This window comes from Melospiza melodia, chromosome 3 (genome assembly GCF_035770615.1).
Source record: "Melospiza melodia melodia isolate bMelMel2 chromosome 3, bMelMel2.pri, whole genome shotgun sequence".
Taxonomy (NCBI): Eukaryota; Metazoa; Chordata; class Aves; order Passeriformes; family Passerellidae; genus Melospiza; species Melospiza melodia.
The window spans coordinates 39,678,119-39,698,225 of record NC_086196.1 but is presented as its reverse complement, the minus strand read 5'-3'; the positions used below and the strand labels follow the sequence as shown (position 1 = coordinate 39,698,225).

The following is a 20,107-nucleotide window of genomic DNA, read 5'->3' as shown; positions in this document are numbered from 1 at the left end:
AAAAGCAAATATAATAGACATTTTTTGATAAGAATAGAGATTCTTTAGTAAACATTCTCACAGTATTGCTAACAACAGTTCTATTTTGAAGGAAAGGATTCAGCTAATGGAAATTGTGCCATAAAAATGGCTTTAAGTATGTTCATGTAGTTGCTTAAGAGGAAAATGTACTTGGAGACCTAAATCTTTGTTTAACTAAATTTTATGTAAAACGTATGATGCATTTAAAAGCACATTCTCTCTTAATCTGTGAAATCTATACCATACTGTGTGGAAAGGTTTTAAATATATGCGTAATATTTAGTGGTTTATATAATTATTTATCTGTGCCCATAAAATCATAGATAGATAAAAATCTATCATTTACAAATTGTTTTGAAAGAACCTGAGTAAAGATTTTATAATTTGTCTGTATTTGAATATATATACATTTGTCCATTATTGGAGTGGCATGGGATTAGCCTTAAAACTCACAGTGAATTTGTGGGTGGAAGGAGGTACAGTAACACAGTTATGCTTTGTTTTACACCCACATCAGGGATCTATTCACATATAAAATCTTCTGCCATTTAGGGCTTAAGTCCCTACTATGTCTTCTCCAAGACTGAATGCATGTGAGCACAACAGAATTCCTAAAGTTTTAACTTACTTCAAGAGAACTCTGATTAAGAAGTAAAATACTATGGTTTTATACTATATTATGGGAATATTTTTTGCTAGTGTTCTCCAGTGTTACAAAAATGGGCACATTTAATGGCATCAATCTTGTTTTCAGTCATCTTACATAAAATTGGAAACAAAAATTATTTGGAAAAACAGAAACATAGAATATGTGAAAACATGCCAGTGAGAAATTCTTCTACATTCTGAGAAGTTATTCCAGTTGAGAAGGAACAGTTTCTAACTATGTATTATTTCTGAAGAAAGCAGAGTAATTATGCTGTAAACACAAAAAGCACTGTCCTTGTTTCTTGCAGGTTGTAACATGATTACAGCTAACTTAATGTCATATAAAAGCTCTCCTTTGCTGTCTTAAATGAAGAGCAGATCTTTCTCAAAGGTATTGGCTTACTTTTGAAAGGCACTGGGTCATGCAAATACCAGTGTTTAGAAAGGTCCTCACATTTTTCAATAGCAAAGAAGTTAAGCTTTATATGAATGGAGAGAAAAGAGAACAGAACAGAAGAAATGCTGTAGCTTGGTCTTTATAATACTACCACAAATATTAGCCTGGTTTTCATAATATTACCACAAACACCAGTAAAACATAAAAAATATAAGAAAGGAAGCTTAAGTCACATTTCCTTTGTAGTAACTTTGTAATACTTATGTTTTTGCAGGAGAAGTCCGCTTGACTCCAGAGGACTTTGCCAGAGCTCAAAAATATTGCAAATATGCCGGCAGTGCGTTGCAGTATGAAGATGTGAGCACTGCTGTGCAAAATCTACAGAAGGCCCTCAAGTTACTCATTACAGGCAGAGAATGAAGCTTTAATCCAACAGATTCATGTCTTTCGCCTAAAGAACTAACAGTTTATTGCTGTACCTATTAGGGAAGTGGAGTTACACAGAAATTCTCAATCCCATCACTCATGACTATGAAACCACTGTTTCAGTGTCAGATTAGCAATTAATGGTACAGTAGGAATCTCTGTTTTCATTTTAAAGACAGTGGAGCTTGAAACATGAATGCAGTGGCTTGATGTATGCAAAATATTAACGAAAGTACTGTGAATAGCACTCGAGTTAGAATTCATTTTGCAATATTCAGATTATCAGAATTGGAAAATGCTCACTGTAAAAAACTTGAGAATTAGGATGTTTTGTTAAAATTCTTACACCTGTTTTATTATTGCAAACAATTATTTAATAGGTATAATAGCTTTAAAATGATAACTAAGATTAGTGCTTTCCTCCTGAAATGCGAGGCTGAATGTGAGAAGGCTGACAGGTCCACACTGGGAAGGACTTTTTGATATGTAAATTATTTCACTATTTGTATTATCTGAGACTTAAGTCAAAGTTGAGGGAGTTTTGAGGACATTTGTATTTCATTTGAAAATGTTCTGGAAAAAACATCTCTTGATACTTCAGAGGGAGTAATTTTGACGGTGTTCCAATTTAATCCCCCACAGGTGTATGGACTACTACATGTATTCTTGATTATTGGTTCTTGCTCCTTCTGTGTAAACACTTAAAATTTTATATATCTGTATGGGTAATTAAGAAAAAATACTGATGTTTATCAACAATGATCCCAAAACTGGAGGCAGAGATTCTAAATAATTTGAACTTTCAGGAAGACTTACTGAAAGAACAAAACTGTTCCATCTTTTTAAGAGGCTGGGAATAAGCTCATAGGTTTGTCTCTGGTATTAGTGTCATAGAGCTTTGTATTTCCAACTAATATTTTTCCTGTCTGCTTTGTTGTGAAGACTTTTGGACTTGGGATTTAATTAAAATATCTTGGAAACTGAATTTTGAGTCTTTATGAGGTCTGCCACTGCAATTTTAGAGCTCTTGATTGTTAAAAATCCCCCATGCTGTTTAAAGGAAAGAATACACCGTATTTTAACTGGCTTGACATAATAATTGAGTACACCGTAAAGCATGTCTGATATATGTAATAATTTTAATGACATTTTATCTGATCTGTCTGTGTTTCCAAGCTGCTGGATCAAATCCATGTTATTTATAGCTGCACTGCTTTGGAGTGACTAAAATGAGTCTTATATTCAAAGCGAAAAGAAAGGAAAAGAAAATTAAACATAAGCATGCATTAAAGTTTAGCTGGTGGAATCCCTTAAAGTGTGTAGTGTCTTTGACAGCAGATTTCACATGGGTGATATGAAACTTAAAAATGTATGCTTAAGCACTTTAGTTGATTGAGACTTAAAAGATAAAGTGTGGTGTATTTTGTGTTGCTTTCTGATATGGTATAGCATGCTAATGTGGACAGTGACTTGGGTTAGATTTTAATCATTCGGGAAAATTTAGAATAAAACTATCTGAAACTTTTTTGACAATAATGCTGTACAGATCTGAGCAGTAAGACTATTTTGTACAGTGTTTCATGCAAGATAGATCTCTCACTTCAGTGTCAAACTGAATTACTGCCAAGTCTTCTGCATATATAGTTATTGGTTTACACTGTAGCATTGCTATAAAGTATATGTAGCATTGCTATAAAATAGTCAGAAGTTTCTTTCATTTCAGGATCATACTGCTATTTTTTAAAACTGGCTTCAGTCCCTAGAAGTTGTAGGAAAAAAATCAGTTTTCCTATTTCTATTTATAAAATAATAAAAAGAACTTTGAGGCTTTTGAATTAAAGTTATTGGAGTTTTTTTGTAATTGAAATGGAATACATAACTATGCTTGAAAATGAAAAATTTAAGTATTTCCTAAAGTGTATAAAATATTTTCTGTTGGCCATGATTATATTGTACATTTTGGTTCCTCTATGAAACTAGGGAATCATCAGTAAAAAAGTGATAAGCAATGTAAAAGCAATTTGTTTGAATAATCAAACAATTAGTTTGAATCGAACAATTTGTTTGAATAATCCTTTGCACATTTACTATCTTTCTTCCACCTAGAAAGAAATTAAAGTAAATGTTTCTGAGGGGAATGGAGATGAAAATGGTAGTACAAAGTTTAAGAATTTCTTAGAGAAGCTAGCAAGACATTCTTTCTGAAAATAAATTAGTGTTAAAAGATTTACTATATAAAATTTCATGTAAAATGAAACATATCCTAATACCAACCTTCAGACCACAGTACCTGACATAACCTATTGAATTTATTTTCCATAAAATGATTTTGCTGTAATAATTTATTCTTAATTGAGAAGTTTTGTAACAGCTCATAAAACCATGTTTTAAACCCCATCTTTAAGCTGCTAATTTTTGGTGTAACAGACTGAATATTTATCATCTAAACTGATGCCTAAAGTAAATTATAGCAAAGCATTTCCATTCCATTAAGTATAGCCTCTGGGACTGCTTTAAATACAGGAGATAGCCCAAAAATACAAACCACTGTTGTAGAACAGTTCAAACAGTGTACATATTTGAAAATGTCAGGAGAATGTAAGTACATAGGCTATAACTATTCCAAATTGGAATTTGTGACAGACACTGAAATTTATGGCCCCATTGTTAAACGTTGTGTGAGTTTTTAAGTGTTGACCGATTCATTTTACAGGCATTCTGAGTGATAAAGTATCAACGCAGCTTCTCTCAACTGCTTCCCCACACCAGTTCAGTATTGAATAGAGTACTGATTTTGTTCCATGCTGCAGTTAACAACTCTCCTTTTCAGTCTGACTGCCACCTACATACTTGTTGGCCATTCTTTGGATTGTGAGTTCTCAGTCTTCTAAGTCTTGCTTAAGAAGGGAGGAGGAGACCTCTGTCAGATTTTTATCAGGTATACCACGTTCAGTTTTGCTACTTATGTAAGCTAGAATTTTAGTCAACCTCTTTTCAGTGTTTGTTACTTAAAAGGCTTTATGTTTTTGCAGTTCTTTGCAGAGAAATTTTCATTTCTCTCCAGGGAAAGTTCCATATTATACTTCAGGATTCCTACAGAAGTATTTAAAAAGTGCATTGCAGAGGAGGTCATCCTTTATGAAACAGTGAAGATTTTTTCAAATTAGTGGGATTTACTAATACTGGAAGCAGTGTTCTCAAATTTTTGAAGTAATTTCAGGTGGAATATTTAAGAGTGTCCTTTGTAAGGGAAGTTTAGGAAGCATAAGCTTAAGTATGATCACATTCCAGAATGTGATTGTAACAGTAATATTTGAGACTTTATAATACTGACCTATGCGAAACTAACAGCAGAGCAACTTCTTGCCTGAAGCAGAATTGGGGGTTGGAGGTGGTTTGTGTGGAGACATATCAGTGCATGTACAATATAATGCATGTAAATTCAATGGTGAGCTATAGGAATGCCTTTCACAAAAACAATCAATCATTACCTTGTTTACAAGTATTGGGAAAATGTCAGATACAAATATGTAGATACTGCTGACAAATTTTGTTCTTAATGTGAGGTTTTAGATGTATACTAGCATAGGACCAAAAGTTAGCATTTAATTATGTGGTATTCCCAATGAATGATCTTTGGTTTTCTCCTTTTTCGTGTCAACTGTAAAATACGAGCCCAATACAAAAAGAATGAGAACACAAATTCAGAGGAAGTTAAATTTACAAAAGATCAAATGTCGTTTCTGTTATTGTAAAGTCTTTGTGCTAATGTTTTGGTTGAGATTGGAAAGTGCCCATGCTTATATAAAGTGTAATTCTTGCGTACTTTTACAGTATCCTTTGTCGTGCGGTTTATGGAATTAGAGCCTGAGCCAGGATATCTGGGCTAGGAAAACCTAGATTTTTATGCCAAGTTTCTAAACCACCAGAGCATCCTGGTACTGACAGCAACCGTTTTTCACAAACACCTCAGTATCTATTTTTAAACATTAGAATTTTAACCAAGTTTGTTGGGAAAAGGAGCAATACTTTTTTCTTACTGCATCATCACCTTTCAGTGCACAGCTCTAGTAACAAGAGAACTGGACAAAACATGAATTTCCATTAGATATTTCACTATCAATCAAGAAAAGAGTATTTAGTGCTGCCAGCAGAGCTCTCCATGGCTTACAAGAGTATTGGAACAGTCTGATTATAGACACTGTTATAATGCCCTAAATGATCTCAGAATAGGAAACTTATTTATAAGAGCATTGAAAACAAACTTGAAAGAGGGAAGGCATATGCCAGTGGAGAAAAAGGAATTGCATTCTGCAGAATGAGAGCGGGCACAGAAGTGATTGCAGAAGAGATACTTAAAATCACACATGGAATGGGAACAGGACAATGACTGAAATGAAGTTGTCTAATTTCTTTAGAACCTTGAAAGTGATGAGAAAAAATGTTGGCTCTCAAGGCAGAAGATTACAGGGGGATAGAAGAGGTGGAAAGGAGCACTAGAATGACAGGGGAAAAAAAACAACTTTTTTTTAATTCAGTCTGGAGCAAATGTGAGTTACAGCACAGGAGGAAGTTAACCTAGTTGACAAAATAGCAGAATGTTAAGTTAAACTATAAAAGGGAAGCCACAAAAATGCAAGTTGACAGCATTCTGAAAATGGAGAGTAGATCCTCTCATCCTAAGAATCTATGCTTATTAAATATGGCGTATCTATTAAGTAATTAAAATTGACTTTTTTTGCCCTTTTGGAGAACTTGGGAGATTGCATAAGTTATTGCCTAGTATGCAAAAAACTACAGAGGTCTGTTTGCCTTAAAATGCTATCTACTGATTTTGTGCTTTCCTTCCTGTTTTGATTTGCCTCCCCATTTTCAGTGTCTGTGTTCAATCTGTGCTGTTCCCATAACTGGGAGGAGGTTGCTGTAGTTTAATACAATGCTGAGTTTGCTGTAGTTTAATACAATGCTAAGTCTGAGTGATAGCCTGCATGTTTAGGCATTCTTGGGTAATTTGCAAAGATTATCTGGTCTGGGTTTTAGCTGGTATGTGGTGTAAAGAAAGAGGTAGTCATTGTACTTCCATTCTTTGTAGAGCTTCAGAGTCTCTTTGGCAGCAGTATGACTACAATATCTAAAGAAAGATATATGGAAATTAACTACTCAGAGCTATTTCACAAGTCAAAGCCCAACAAAGTAATCTGTAGAAGTTTGGAGATCTCCAGCTAAGTAGTTGATGCAATTGTAAACTTTCCTTTGCCTCAATTAGCCTATCTATAAAATCGGATTATTTAGATTTAACACTTATTAATATAGTCAGGATTTTTGTAATTCTGACAAGTAATGAGAAGACAAGGGCTGATCATTGTAAGTTCCCCAAATAAATAGAATTTGTAGGTGAGGCAGAGAAGGTGGTTTTTTGGTTGGTTTTTTGTTTTTTGGGGTTTTTTGTTTTGTTTTGTTTTTTGGGGGGTTTTTTTTTGTTGCTGTTGTTTGGTTCTGGGTTGGGTTTTTTGGGGTTTTTTGCCTTATCTTGACCTACTAGTTGTTTTCCATCTTGTTTTCTCTCCCCTGTCCCACTGGGAAAGGGAGTGATAGAGTATCTTGGTGGGCACCTGATGTCCTGCCAAGGTCAACCCACTACATGAAGAAACAGAAAAATACTTGTTAGGATAATTTAGGGAACAATGGGCAGAAATTAGAAGATTTGAGATATAGAAACATTGTAGTTGTAAATGACAGGAATAAATAAAGTAGTAGCATCTAATGCAAATCTTTAAATACTGAATTTATCAGAGGTCCAAATTAACCTCCTTCTACAATACTGAAATAAGTATAAATGCAGTAATAAGAATCTTGAATAGAATTAGGCAGTTGTATTAAAAAATAAAAAAAACTGTGATCCACTTTAGACCTGCTATTCTAACTACAAGACTAAGCAAGATATTACTTCAGATGGTGAACAAAAGCCTTGGAAGTACAAATATGGGTATGGTAGCATATAGCATATTTCCTCCTTGCCCTTTCATTCTTCCCCTCATCCCAAGTGGTTTGGGACTTGGAGTTTTTAGAAAATGAATGCAATTAATTTAATTTACTTAAAATGAAATAATGCTTGACATAAGACTCTAAAAATACTTGAATAGAAATAGATTAAGATGAGAATTGAAAACCAGATTAAAGCTGGTGGAAAAAGAGATTGCATAAATTCTAAATTATTTTCAGAATGGAAATGGAGAGAGATCAGCCTAGGGACACATCCTGTTTCACCCTGTATCAGTGACTTAGGTTGAGGTCACCATCTAAGTCAGATGTAATTTGTGGATGAGATGAAGTTGGGAAGGGTTACAAGACCTGCAGAGAACTGGGAAAATCCTGTGATTTTAACTGAGGGATTAGAATGGAATGAAACTGAAAACACAACATTCACTGAAACTGCAAGCACAATTCACTTAGATTCTAACAAGATGATGTTTTTTAATAAAAATTGGGATACTGGAAACAGAAACAATGTTGTTCATAATGTGCATTTAGTATGCATTGGATGAGGTTGTATCAGTACAAAAAGTACATTGTCACTTCCTAGTTTGATTCTGATCATTACCAGTACGAGATGCAAAGAAGGGCTACTGAGATGATGCAAATCTTATTTATTGAAAAAATACTAACCATGGGTACAGAATGGCTTTCTTAAGGTATTAATGATGAAACATTTAAGACATCCTGATAAATTTGTGGATTGGATTGCAAGACTGAAATGATTCTAGAGTTAAAATTTGTCAAGGGCTTCTGGGAAGGTTTTTCTAGCTTTTGCTAAACCCTGAGTAATGCTCCATCTTCCAAAATACCTGGAGGTGTTACTTTTGAAAAAGATATTGCAGAACTTGAGACATCATGATGACCTGATTTCTCCCAATGTTTTCCAGTGGGAAAATGTTTTCCACATAATTTTATCTGTATTAGGCCTAATGTTTGCTACAATGCATTATAAGCATTTTTGTGAATAACAGTGTGGGGTAGAATGAAGAGATATTTAGTGATTGTATTAATTCAATACCTCATGTGCGTTTGCTTGTGGCTGTGAAAGAATACCCACAGTTAGTATCCTTCTCAATGCAAACACCCTTTCAATTTCAGTATGAAAGGCATTTAAAGCTTTTCAAAGATTGATATGTATAGCATATTGTTAAGAAATTGCACTGCTCAAGATAGAATCCATATTTCTTGGTGTGAATTCAGGAATGAGCCCAGGTTGCAGGAATGAGCCCATACTGAAATCTCTGTAAGCTGTTGTAAAAAACAGTAGTATTTCTTTTGTGCTGAAGTTAATCAAGTGTATCTGCACAGTCTTGGGAAAAATACTTTATTCAGTGTCAATACTAAATCTGTGTTTGTAGAACAGGCATGCAGGTACTCATAACTGCTGCACTTCAGCTCAACAGCTTTTGGTAACAGAAACCACACACAACTGTCCTTCATCCTACACTTACTTGCCTGAGTAAGTCCATCCATTTGAATGGTCTTAGTGAGGCAGTAAGAGTGCTCATGTTTATAAGTGTTTGCTGTGTTCAGAAAGCTTTGCTTGCTGTTGAGTAAAATACAAGAACAATAGCAATGGCATTAATGGATCCAAGTGTGGTATGCTGATAGCTCTCCAGAGTGGAGGTTCTAATCTCATAATTTTTATACTGACTTTTTTTTTCAGCCATTTTTCTAAAACTCTCTATTAAGACTTAGATTTAAAGTAGTTTCTCAAAAATTTGGCATCAAGTGGCAAAAGTACTTTGCAAGGGTAGTATGCTTTATCAGCCTGTGTCTTGGTAGGTTCCTTCATCATCACTCCAAAGCAAAGGTCCTGCTGACCGGGTCTCACTGGGTGGCCTAGGTTCAAAATACTCAGAACACCAGGAACTTGGACAAAAAGTACAGAAGAGTGCAGAAGAGGCTTATTTTGTTCATGTGACCAAACACAGTGTATACCATGTCTACTGCGGAACTGAGGGGCTTTGTTTATAGTAGGACCTGTCAACCACTTGGTAACATTTGAAGACTCACTAAGTAATTTCTTCTGGGATTTGACATAAAGCAAATTTCATGTGATTCCTTGGCTTCCCAGGAGATTACCAGAGCACATGCATTAATGTCTACTCTGTGTGCATCCTGATTCCTGAAGAAAATTTATCATGCCATGAGGAATCTTTAGCATTTGTATAGTGAAGTGGTCATTTTGATAAGGAGAGCTGCTTGACGCTTTTTGTCACTAGGGGACTTCACTCTAAAAAATACTAAATCTGATGGTTTTGTTGAGTGTAATTCAAATTGTTTATTTTCTGTGTGTTGTGACTTTAATGTAATATCATTTTGGATGCCATTTATCTCCAGTGTTTGACACCTGGTAACCTCAGATATGTTTGAAAATATGAAACAGTTTTTCCTTTGTCTGCTAGAACTCCTCCCACGAGACTCCCATTCCCCTGTTAGACTTGCTAACAGAAACACAGGCTCATCATATGTCATTACTAAAACAACCACAGCAGTTTTTCACATCTTCATGTTCATGAAGATGCAATGTAAATTGCAAACTTAAAGTACATGCAAAATATGAAATGATAGAAAATTTAGGGGGACTACTCATAGTCATCCTTTTTTCCAGCTATGCTCTGGCTGTGCCCAGTAAAAGGGCTTTATATGGAAAGCACATCTCACACAAGAATTTCCACACAGAAGTGGACGGAAGAAAGGAAAAATTAGCTTGCATTCTAAAATAAAACAAATGTAGAAAAAGTACCTGCCTACATCTTTATTGCTGTAAGTGTTTGTGGAGACATGTATGTTTATTTCAATACTGTGAGCTTCTGGTTTTATTCTGTGTGGGAATATATGCTTCATTCTTGTAAGTGTAAAAGAAATTAGAATTTTCAATGTAATTAATATTTCTCTCTGTCAAGGGGTAACTGAAACTTAAATTTTATGTATTTGAAGCCTCACAGTAGTAGACTAAAAGAGAGGCTGGAAGTGGGAGGGGAAACTATATCAACACAATTCACTCATTCTTCAAATAATTTTCATAGTGGATTACACTGTTGATTTATTTGATTGTCCACAATGAGAGATTTGCACATACCTTTTTTATTCAGTTTTTACTAAATTAATGTGCTCAACTAATTACTGTTGTACTTAAAATTGTATTTTTAGATAGGGGCAAAGTAAAAAATTTAGAAAGTGTTGATGCAAATTTGTTATTTGCTTCATAAACATTCAAACATAGTACATCCATTTCTATCTGGCTTTTCGTTTAATGCTACACTTGCCATCAAATGCAGGTTCATAACCTGTGTTATGGCATTCACAAACAAGTCAATGATCACACGGGAATTTGTTGCAAGCATTCAGCTGTTAAAGGCAAATAAGTATTTCTTCAGAGATTCCCTTCTCCGGCACCACAGATTTTGATTATTGTCATCAAAATAGGCAGGGAGAGAAGAAAATTATTTAGTCCAATCTACATGAAAAGAAAACTAATAAAGTTCAGTGTATGAACATTGGTCCCTCTTTTAGTAATATATGATTCTATCATATCTAATTTAGGGTCTAGGTGTCAAATTTTCTGCATATGGGAGGAGAAAGCTAGAGCCATAGGGATCTTTGACTTAAATTATGAAATTAGCACTTCCATAGGGACAAAATTAGGACTTTCCATAATTATGTGGGCTTCTCTGCAGAGAAGATTATGCAATATGAGTATTTATGTGGAATAAAATTTATTCTTCCTATTCTGTTTACCACTATCTGACTACTTTCAATTACTGTTCCATGCATGTAGCCAGGGTGTTTGTTGCCATGTGTCATGAACAAGTCATAAACAATTCGAAAGCAACCAAATCCCACCCCTACAATGTGGCAACAGGAATGGCAGGTACTTTAGAGTTGTCAGTAGGGGATTTTTAATAACAGTGAGTTGTAGCAATTGTGTGAGTTGGCTGGTGAATAACTGGCTTTGTTCTCTCTAGGTGGAGCACAGTCAAATGTGTGCTGGTTTATGAGTTGCTGCAAGCGTGATTTCTTTGAACCCCTGTAAGAATGGTGGGTTCATGGAGGAGAGATGTTCTTTTGTGACATGATTGCAGAGCATGTAAAAGAGAAGAGAGGAAAAGGATGGGGATGGGGCAGGGAAGATATAATTTAGGGATGCTGGAGGACTTCTGTCTGGATTGGCTTAAGTGGAAGCAAAGATGATAAAAACATACTCTTAAATATCAGTTCAGAGTTTCAAGACAATTTGTTGTGAAGACTATAGATATAAAACTGTGCTTCCAAATCTTTTAAGACAGGTTCAAAGTCTAGAAAGACCAAATATCAATGATTGTCATGATTTTATCCATTTCCTTTCCAATATCAAGATTTGGTATCTGTGGAGCACATGGTATCAAAATAACTGTATATATTAAAAAGGTTTTTCTCTGTCATGTTTGTACCTGTACCCATATTTGCCATTTCTGAGGTTTGCTTGGAAGTTGCAATTGATAGGGGCTGACATAAACGTATTTGGGCACTTGTGGAGAGTGCAGTGTTCTGCTTGTGCCATGACATTGGCATGCTCCAGAATTGCCATTTTTATTCTCATCGGATACAGGTTTCCACAACTTCTCACTTTTTGTTTCCGGTTGGCATTCTTACTCAAAGCAGCCTAGCTCTTGCTGGAGTGCTTAAAAGTCAGCAGACTAACCAAAGGTGATTTTTCTTTTTTTCCTTTTACTGTATTTTTCTTGGGCATCTTAGACAAAACAGGCAATTCATAAACTGCAAAGAGAAAATTGTGGCACTGCATATGATTTTTTTAATAGAACCTTATTCCATGTTGGCCAATACTTTTTTTTCAGTTGTTCCTTCCACTACAATTTTCAGAATATTATTTCTTAACAGGACATGTCATTGTTTATTTTCTCTAATTACAGTTTGGGATGTGAAACTTGACTAGATTTGCCAAAATGACACTCCAGTGAAACAAGACTAGTTTAGGGGGAAAGGGCAAGAATTGGTATTTTGCAGTGCAGATGCCATTTTGATTGGGTTCTGCTTTCTTTTAGAAGATTCTTGGACAGCAAAACCTGAGGTTACAAACCCCCATTAACCAAGGAGGAAGTTGAAAGCAGGCCATTGTGTCAAGCAGCATCACTGAGCTTTGCATAGCTCTGGCTGTTATTACCCTACATAACTGCAGCCTGCTTTCTAGAGGATTTATCTATCCAACAGATGTGCTGCTTTTATGTTTTGGGGTTTTTGGTTTGGTTTCTGTTGGTCTTTTTTTGTCTTTAGTTTGGACTAATTTCTTTCAAACTAGAGTGCTGTTTGAAAAGAAAATAAGATTTGAGTATGTATTAGTTTAATCTTGGAAGTTGCTCTGATGGATATACAATAGCAGCACTTCTGGCCACAGTATGATGCATTGCAAAAGAAACAGGATGTAAGCATGCCAGAATTTTACAAAGCTCCCTTTTTTAAAAATGGGAGTGTACAAATGTGTTGAAATGTATCCAGTGTCAAACTACAAAGGAATGGCCATCCCTTTGCAGACTAATTAGACTTCCTACCCTTGCCGATTTGGAGTCAACAGTTATTCTGTACTGCTTCCTTGGCAAAACTAGGAGGCATGCAGAGAAGAGGATCAGACAGAGCTGTGACTTTCCTGCCTTCATAAAGGATCTGAACTTCTAAAGGGAGAGCTGTGCGTTTTTATGTGATTACTTTACAAATGGTCACTAACATGGAACTAGCACCAAAGGGGAGAAAACAAAAAGTCTACCCTTTATTTTGTTTCTGTGATAGATCCATATTATAATACTTAAAATGTTTATTTTATTTTGCTGGCAAATTCTCATTCATTTTCTGACCCTTCATCTATTAAGCATGTTTTCTATTTTCTGCAGCACAAGCTTAATGAAACTGGTAAGTTTCAAGAAAAGTTTTTGTTGAGGGGAACCAAATTCATAAAAGGTTCAACAATCAAGTGCTTCTTGCTTCACCTGATACAATTGATTAATCATAAAATTTATTAATGGTGAAGTTCTAGTATATTTTACTGTATTGCCATAGGAACATGGCTTTGTTGTACAAAAGATTATGTTAATGTGTCTCCAAAAAAGAGGAATCCCCAATCATGAACAAATATTATGTTCTAATATGTTTTATATAAATGCAGGACCTTTGATTCTGCAGTATACTAATGCAGTAATTTAGGCACAAATTATGTCAGTGGTGAAGAAGGGAAATAAATTGGGAACAATATATTCACTCCAAGTTATTTGAGGGCAGGATATCTGGGTAAATTCTACTTTCCATAACCTGTCATGGGTACTAAACCTTACGGAAACATATCTAAAACCTCATAATTTCTCAGGGACTATACAGAACACACATAGCTTGTTTCACATGGGATTTGATTCTCTTTGAGGAAGAGAATAATAGACCATAGAATCATTAACCCAGCACTGTCCATCACTAAACTATGTCCTTACCATTAGAGCAACAACCACAGCATGAGATTTGTGTCCAGTTAAAAGGTTGCTTTATAAATCTCTCTTTTTTTTTTTTATTAAACCTGACACGACTGCATTAGAGACAAAGCAATCAATGCCTGGAATGACATGAATATGGTTATTTCTCAAAGCCTAAACCAACTCTTCATTAGTGTTTGTTCTTTTAATTTCATACTGTGGCTATGCTTTGTTTTGAATTTTAGATGTGCTTTGGGCCTGGCTGAACACAATGATACAAAATAAGGCTATGTGCTACCATACACAGTGGAAATTATCACAGTGAAAAATAAAGAGTATGTAAACAACTAAATGAGTGTAATAGAACATTTTGGTGTATCTGGACAGATACAACAAAACATAATCTGAGAATGACAACAGGTAGTTTAGTAGTTACTTTAAAGCACACCAAAGAAGTGGGTGTTTTAATTGTCCTGCATTTCTCTCTTCCATGACTAGAGAATTTAATGACTAATTTCACTGGAGAGAATTAGCTTTAGTGACATGTTATAAGGTCAGACTGTATTAAACTTACTACATGTGTAAGAAAAGGATAAATTGTAAGGCCATAATGTGATGGAACACAGTATGGAATTTATGGCACGTTTTCACCAAGAATTAAAGACTCATTTTTGTCAGTGTTCATATCTCCACCTCTTCCTATATCCAAGTAGTAAGAGTTAATTTTTGCATATATGAAAGTGTAATACAATATAGAATAAAACTTTAGAATCATCATAATCCATTCTAAAATGTCCACAGAGAAGCAAAACATTTGGGTTTCCGTGGTATGTACTATTTAAGCTTCTCTGTTTGCAAAATACCAGGCAGATTCCAGTTCAGTTTAAATTACCTGTCTGCCCAGGTTGTTCTGTGGACCAAATCTCATGTACCCCTGCAGTTCTTAGGAAAAAATGAGGAAGCCGCATCTATGGTGGTCTATGAGAACTGGAATTAAAAGTGTGTAGAATTTAGGGAAAGAAATGTATTTCTAAACTCTGGCATCTTTATAGTTACTGATCAAACATTGTCCATTCCAAAAGTACTCTCCAGGTTTGATATTAACCTTCCTTATCTCAGTGATAGTTTTGGTGGCACTGGTAGCTTTTTGTAGATAAATTCCTTGCATAGTGGTATTCTCTGATATCCCTCTTTGGTTGTTTCACCAGAACTGTTGATGTCATCTTACACCATAATCTTGCACAAGCATGCAGACAATAAAAAATCAATTAAGTAAATGAGAACCTGATCCTTACAGTATTTCTCTACAGATGACTTGAAGTAGATTAATGGCTCTGTTTGTACACATATTTTCCCTGTTTAGTATCAAATATAATAGGACTATCATTTATGAAAAATTATTAAGTGAGTACTTGTCATGTGAATTTACATCCTGTTTCCTTGCCACTTATCACAAAGCTAGAGGCGATACGCCGTTTCTGGTGTTCTGTTCCCAGAGGAGACAGAGGTGCTATAGCTGCGGCAAATGTAAACCTGCCAGACACTGGAGACAAGGAGGGGGAAGGAAGTACATTAAGTGCTTAAAGGTGGGTAGTGTAAATATCATTTTCCCACTCCCCATGGTGTTGAAATCCCAAATATTTAGACCAACTGATAAAGCCAGAAGAGAGCTCTTTGTTTCCATGCGCAAAGCAAGGGCGTGTTTTGAAGGCTGTTTAGCTTCAAGTAAGGGGCGTTATTGCAGCAAAAGTAGCCATGGTCTGAGTTACTTGAATCCTTCTAACATACAGCTTTGGCAGCTTGGGTTCCAGCATGGCTGGTTATCCCTCCTGGCCTGGGGTTATGTGTGTTAGTAGAGCAGCAGCAGCCAGTGTTGGGGTGCCGCGCTGCCAGCAGTACTGCAAGTGGTCACAGCAAGTCGTTTGTGGGGCTGCCTTGACCAGGGTTTATGAAAATACTGGTGTCTGTGTGTTTCTCTTTAAGTAGTCAGATTAGCTTAAATCATTAAATTGAACGGGTTTCTCTCTGAACTGTGAAGGAACAGTGTCCTCAATTACTCCTTTAAGCATTTTGGTGATGCTCTTTACTGAAGAAAAGCTTATTTTAGGAATATTATTTTGGTTACACTAAATCTGCATTTTCTACTAGCAAAGGAATTTAGTCACTGATCATGCTCTGTTTTTTCCCCTCAGATCAAAATGGCATTTTTACTGCTATACAATAATTGTTCAATTTTGAAACTAATGTGCACTGAAGCACCTTTGGAGCCATACCAAATCCATTTTAGCTGCCCAAATGTTTCCTGTTTTTCAAAGAGTGTGTGCAAAAACATTTTTAACAAATCATATGTAGAGAAGTATTCTGTATCAGATATTCTTCTGTGGTAGATCTCTCTAGCAGAAATGTAACAAGTGGGGTTTTCTATATTAAGGCATTTTAAAAGTAAAATTTTCCTGTGAATTTTCCTGCAGTTCAGATAAGGTACTTTTAAAAGAGCTGTGTCTTGAAGGAAGAAGAGAATTTATGAGATTTTGTGTTTCAATAATGTGTATTGTGCTAAACCAATAATTATACTAAATGTAATTTCTTTATCATATAGATACACTATAGCTAAATGCAAACACAATTTTCAAACACAGTGCAGTCAAAATTCCACACAGAATCACTGAAGCCAAGTGAGCCAATGTAGCAAATTTCACACAATGTATTCCCATCTCAAGCTGCACCATATTTTCCTCACTGCCGTCTCATTTGCATCTCTATATAGAGGTAGAAACATATCTGTCACAGCTAGCTTTATCTGAGAAAGGTGAAACTTCTGAAAGTACATTTCTATTCTTCAGTTCCAGGTAATATGCCTGGAATGAAGTTTGAATCTGGAAATTGCTGAAGCTGTATCCAGTCTGAAAGAGGTGCCTGAAATACCTGTTAGGCATAGAACGTAATTAATTCTATTGCGAAAGATTTTTATTTTCTTTTTTTTAAGTGAGAAAAGGTGGATTTTAATTAATAATAATTTGAATAATAATTTGACTGTTGCCTGAAGAAATGGGGAAGATAGAAGATTTTACCAAAATAAAAACCCCAACAGAACAAACCAACCAAACAAATCAGCCTGCCCGTATTTCTGCTAGGGGTTACACTTCTCAGCAATACTTGTTAAGACATGCTTTACTTTTCAGTATAACCTGATTTTCTCAGTTGCACTGTTAGCCTTTATTTGCTGTCCTTGGACCTAAAATTGAGTTTAAACTGGCTTTGTCTAGAGTGCAGCCATCTCTTTAAAACCAGGGCATTAGTGCTATAGTTATTAGTTCTAAAGAAGATTAATAACATGTTAGTTTCCGAGGAAACTGTAAAAAGCAGTAAACACAAATACTTTCATTAATGGCCGTGCTCTGACATGAAAGATTTGTAAACAATAACTGGAAATAGTAAATTAGGCAAGAAAAATAAGTCCTTCCTTAAAACTGCCTCTATGCTGCTCCTTAAGCCTCTTCCTATTGTGGGAGTGCCTGTTTGTATTCATTTAATTAAATCTTGGTGCTGAGGGCTCTAACAATCATAGCCTTGTTAACCACAGACAATAGCACAGCCTTCTTTTCAAGTATCCTCGCTTTACATACACTGTTCCTCCCAATATTAAACTGTATCTATTGTCCTGGCTCTGGGTTTTATTGACTAATTGCTACATCAAATCCAGTAATCCAGTAGCTGATGTGTGTAGTTGAGAGAGTATTAGATAATAGCATTCAGTGACACCTTAGTGTTGTATCCATATGATTACTGGTTTTGGCAAAACTATGGAAGCAGTTACACCAATAACCTTTTAGGAGCATCAATAGGCTTTTTTACTAGCATCTGGAGGGAGCCTTCCCTCCAGGTGGATGTACACTATTTCAGCATTTGCAGGTGTATGAGACACCTGTTGTCTCAGTTGACAATATGGAACAACCTTTTTTTCTTTTTTTTTTTTCTTCCTTTGAGTATTCTTTATCTCTGGAATCATCCTTATATTTAATTTCCCTCTTTTTTTTTCCATCAAATCTTAATGAATAATACTGTGTAGTATTTTAAATTTGCAGCTGCCAAATAAATGAACTGGTATAGATTGATAGTTGCATCTAGCCAAAATAAATGTCTTTTACAATGAAACAAAGAACTAAATGAAAACCAAGATGTGCACATGGATCCTATGTGTCCTGTGGAGTGCAATGAAATCAATAACATAATTAAATATTGCTCTCTCCTCCATAAATTATATTTCTAATGGAAGCCAAGCAGTACATGCATCTATGAAATAGACTGCACCAGGCATTCCAAATAGTGGAAAAATTCTCATGTGCAATAGGGAAAAGAACACCACAAATCCAGAAGGATTGACTTGGAGCAATAGGGAGAAAGCAAGTCAGGGAAGGGTCCAAACATGGACAGAAAATGATAGCTACTTACTTGAAAAAGTTGTATTTGACAAATATATTTGAATCTATTGCAACATTAGATACTGTCACCTTTAGGAGCTTGATGCTTAACTAATGAAGTGCAGTTTATTAATGAATCCACATGACTCTGTAATGTCAGTAAATAAAAAATGGCCCATCACATTTTGGGCATTTTAGGGGAGAATTAAAAACTTAAATTCTAATTCTGAACAGTGATGTATTGGCAATTTTTGATTGCATTTTATGTACAGAGGGGTAGTTGAAGACTTCAACTTACCAGAAGTCTGCTGGAAATGCAACACAGCAGAGAGGAAACAGTCTGGAAGTATCTATCAAAATCTATCAAAAACAATTAGGTTTATTCTAGCATATTCTCACCTTGTCTTTCAGTGGTATTTACATTTATTCCTGAGAAAACTATTTGTGTTATGAGTTTATAGTCCTCAAAGAGGCCTCAAAGACAAACCTTGTCATCTCATCCTTGCTGTATTTCACACATTTTATTAGAGGTATGTCTGCTCAGCAGGAAAATGTGGTCTCTACGTGTTTGCATGTTGGTTCCACCATCCTTCAGCAGGAAACCTGATTATTAACAGGCTCTTATTTTGTATGATGGAAACCTGAGATATTTCTCTGCTATATCATTGATTTATTTCCAGTTAAAGTTGGAGGGAGAGTTCTTGCTGATGTGGCTGGTAAAAGACGAGATGGAAATGCACATCCATACCACGCACAAATGCATTCTGTTGCTCATACTAAGAAGAGGGTTGTGTTGTAAACTTTGGGTCCTGCTGACAAATACACCCAGATAGAAGGCAGAATCTTGGCACACAACAGAGAAAACACAAACATAATTTCTTACACTGACAGGATAAAGTCAAGTACATTTTCTGTTCCCATGTGCTAATTTGTCATCTGGCAAAGTAAAAAATTTTGAAAGGAAGCCCAAAAGTTCTAGAAGCTCTTCTGCAAGTCACCTAGACTGGAGCAACAATCAAGAAAATTAATCTCAAGAGAAAGACAATACCAATAGTTTAGCCTAGAAGGAAGGGCAATACAGACTTTCATTGAAAAGAAATAGCTCTAATTTCTTAAACCACAGAGTGGAAGATTGTGTGCACATGCCTGCCATCCCATTCCCCTGGAAAGACCTGTGGAGAGTAAAGACAGTGTCCCATTAATGCTTTCAAATACTGAAAATAAAAAAAATAAACAATAAAAAAATCTGAATTTCTGATCATAGAGATGAATATATAAAAGAAAGATGCTCTGATTTCCCAAGAGTGCTTTGTGCTGTGGGGTTTCTTGAGGGGGCTGTGGCTGGAAGGCAGAAAAGGGAGCATCTTAGCTTCTTGTCTTGTCCAGGCTATCTCAGGCCTGAAAACCCGGAGGAAGAAATTGAAGACTGCACCATTGCTCAAAGCAAGCAACCTTAGCAAGGGCAAAGGATTTTCAAATGCTTTATTCTTTTTCTAATTTATCTACAAGATCCAACAACCTGTCTTCAGAGTCATCAGGTTGTAGATTGTGTTTGCGAATGCCACTATGGGTAGAAGGTATTATTGGGACATTCAATACACTCATTCCCAGATCCACCATGAAAGTTTGGACTGTCCTGAGATCCCATCATGGAATCCAACAGCTATGTCCCATGCAGCTTTCAGTAAATGTGGTAGGACTGC

The 20,107-nt window shown here is 35.6% G+C and overlaps 1 protein-coding gene across 6 annotated transcripts in view; it reads left to right on the top strand.

Moving 5' to 3' along the window:
- Positions 1-2,807, top strand: part of VTA1 (vesicle trafficking 1) — a 38,605-nt gene extending 35,798 nt beyond the window's left edge. For all 6 annotated transcript variants that reach the window (XM_063151417.1, XM_063151416.1, XM_063151420.1 and 3 more), the window contains one exon: positions 1,341-2,807. In XM_063151417.1, the coding sequence (XP_063007487.1) occupies positions 1,341-1,486 (146 nt within the window). In that variant the 3' untranslated portion in view covers positions 1,487-2,807. The remainder of the gene's footprint in view (positions 1-1,340) is intronic.
- Positions 2,808-20,107: the final 17,300 nt, after the last annotated feature.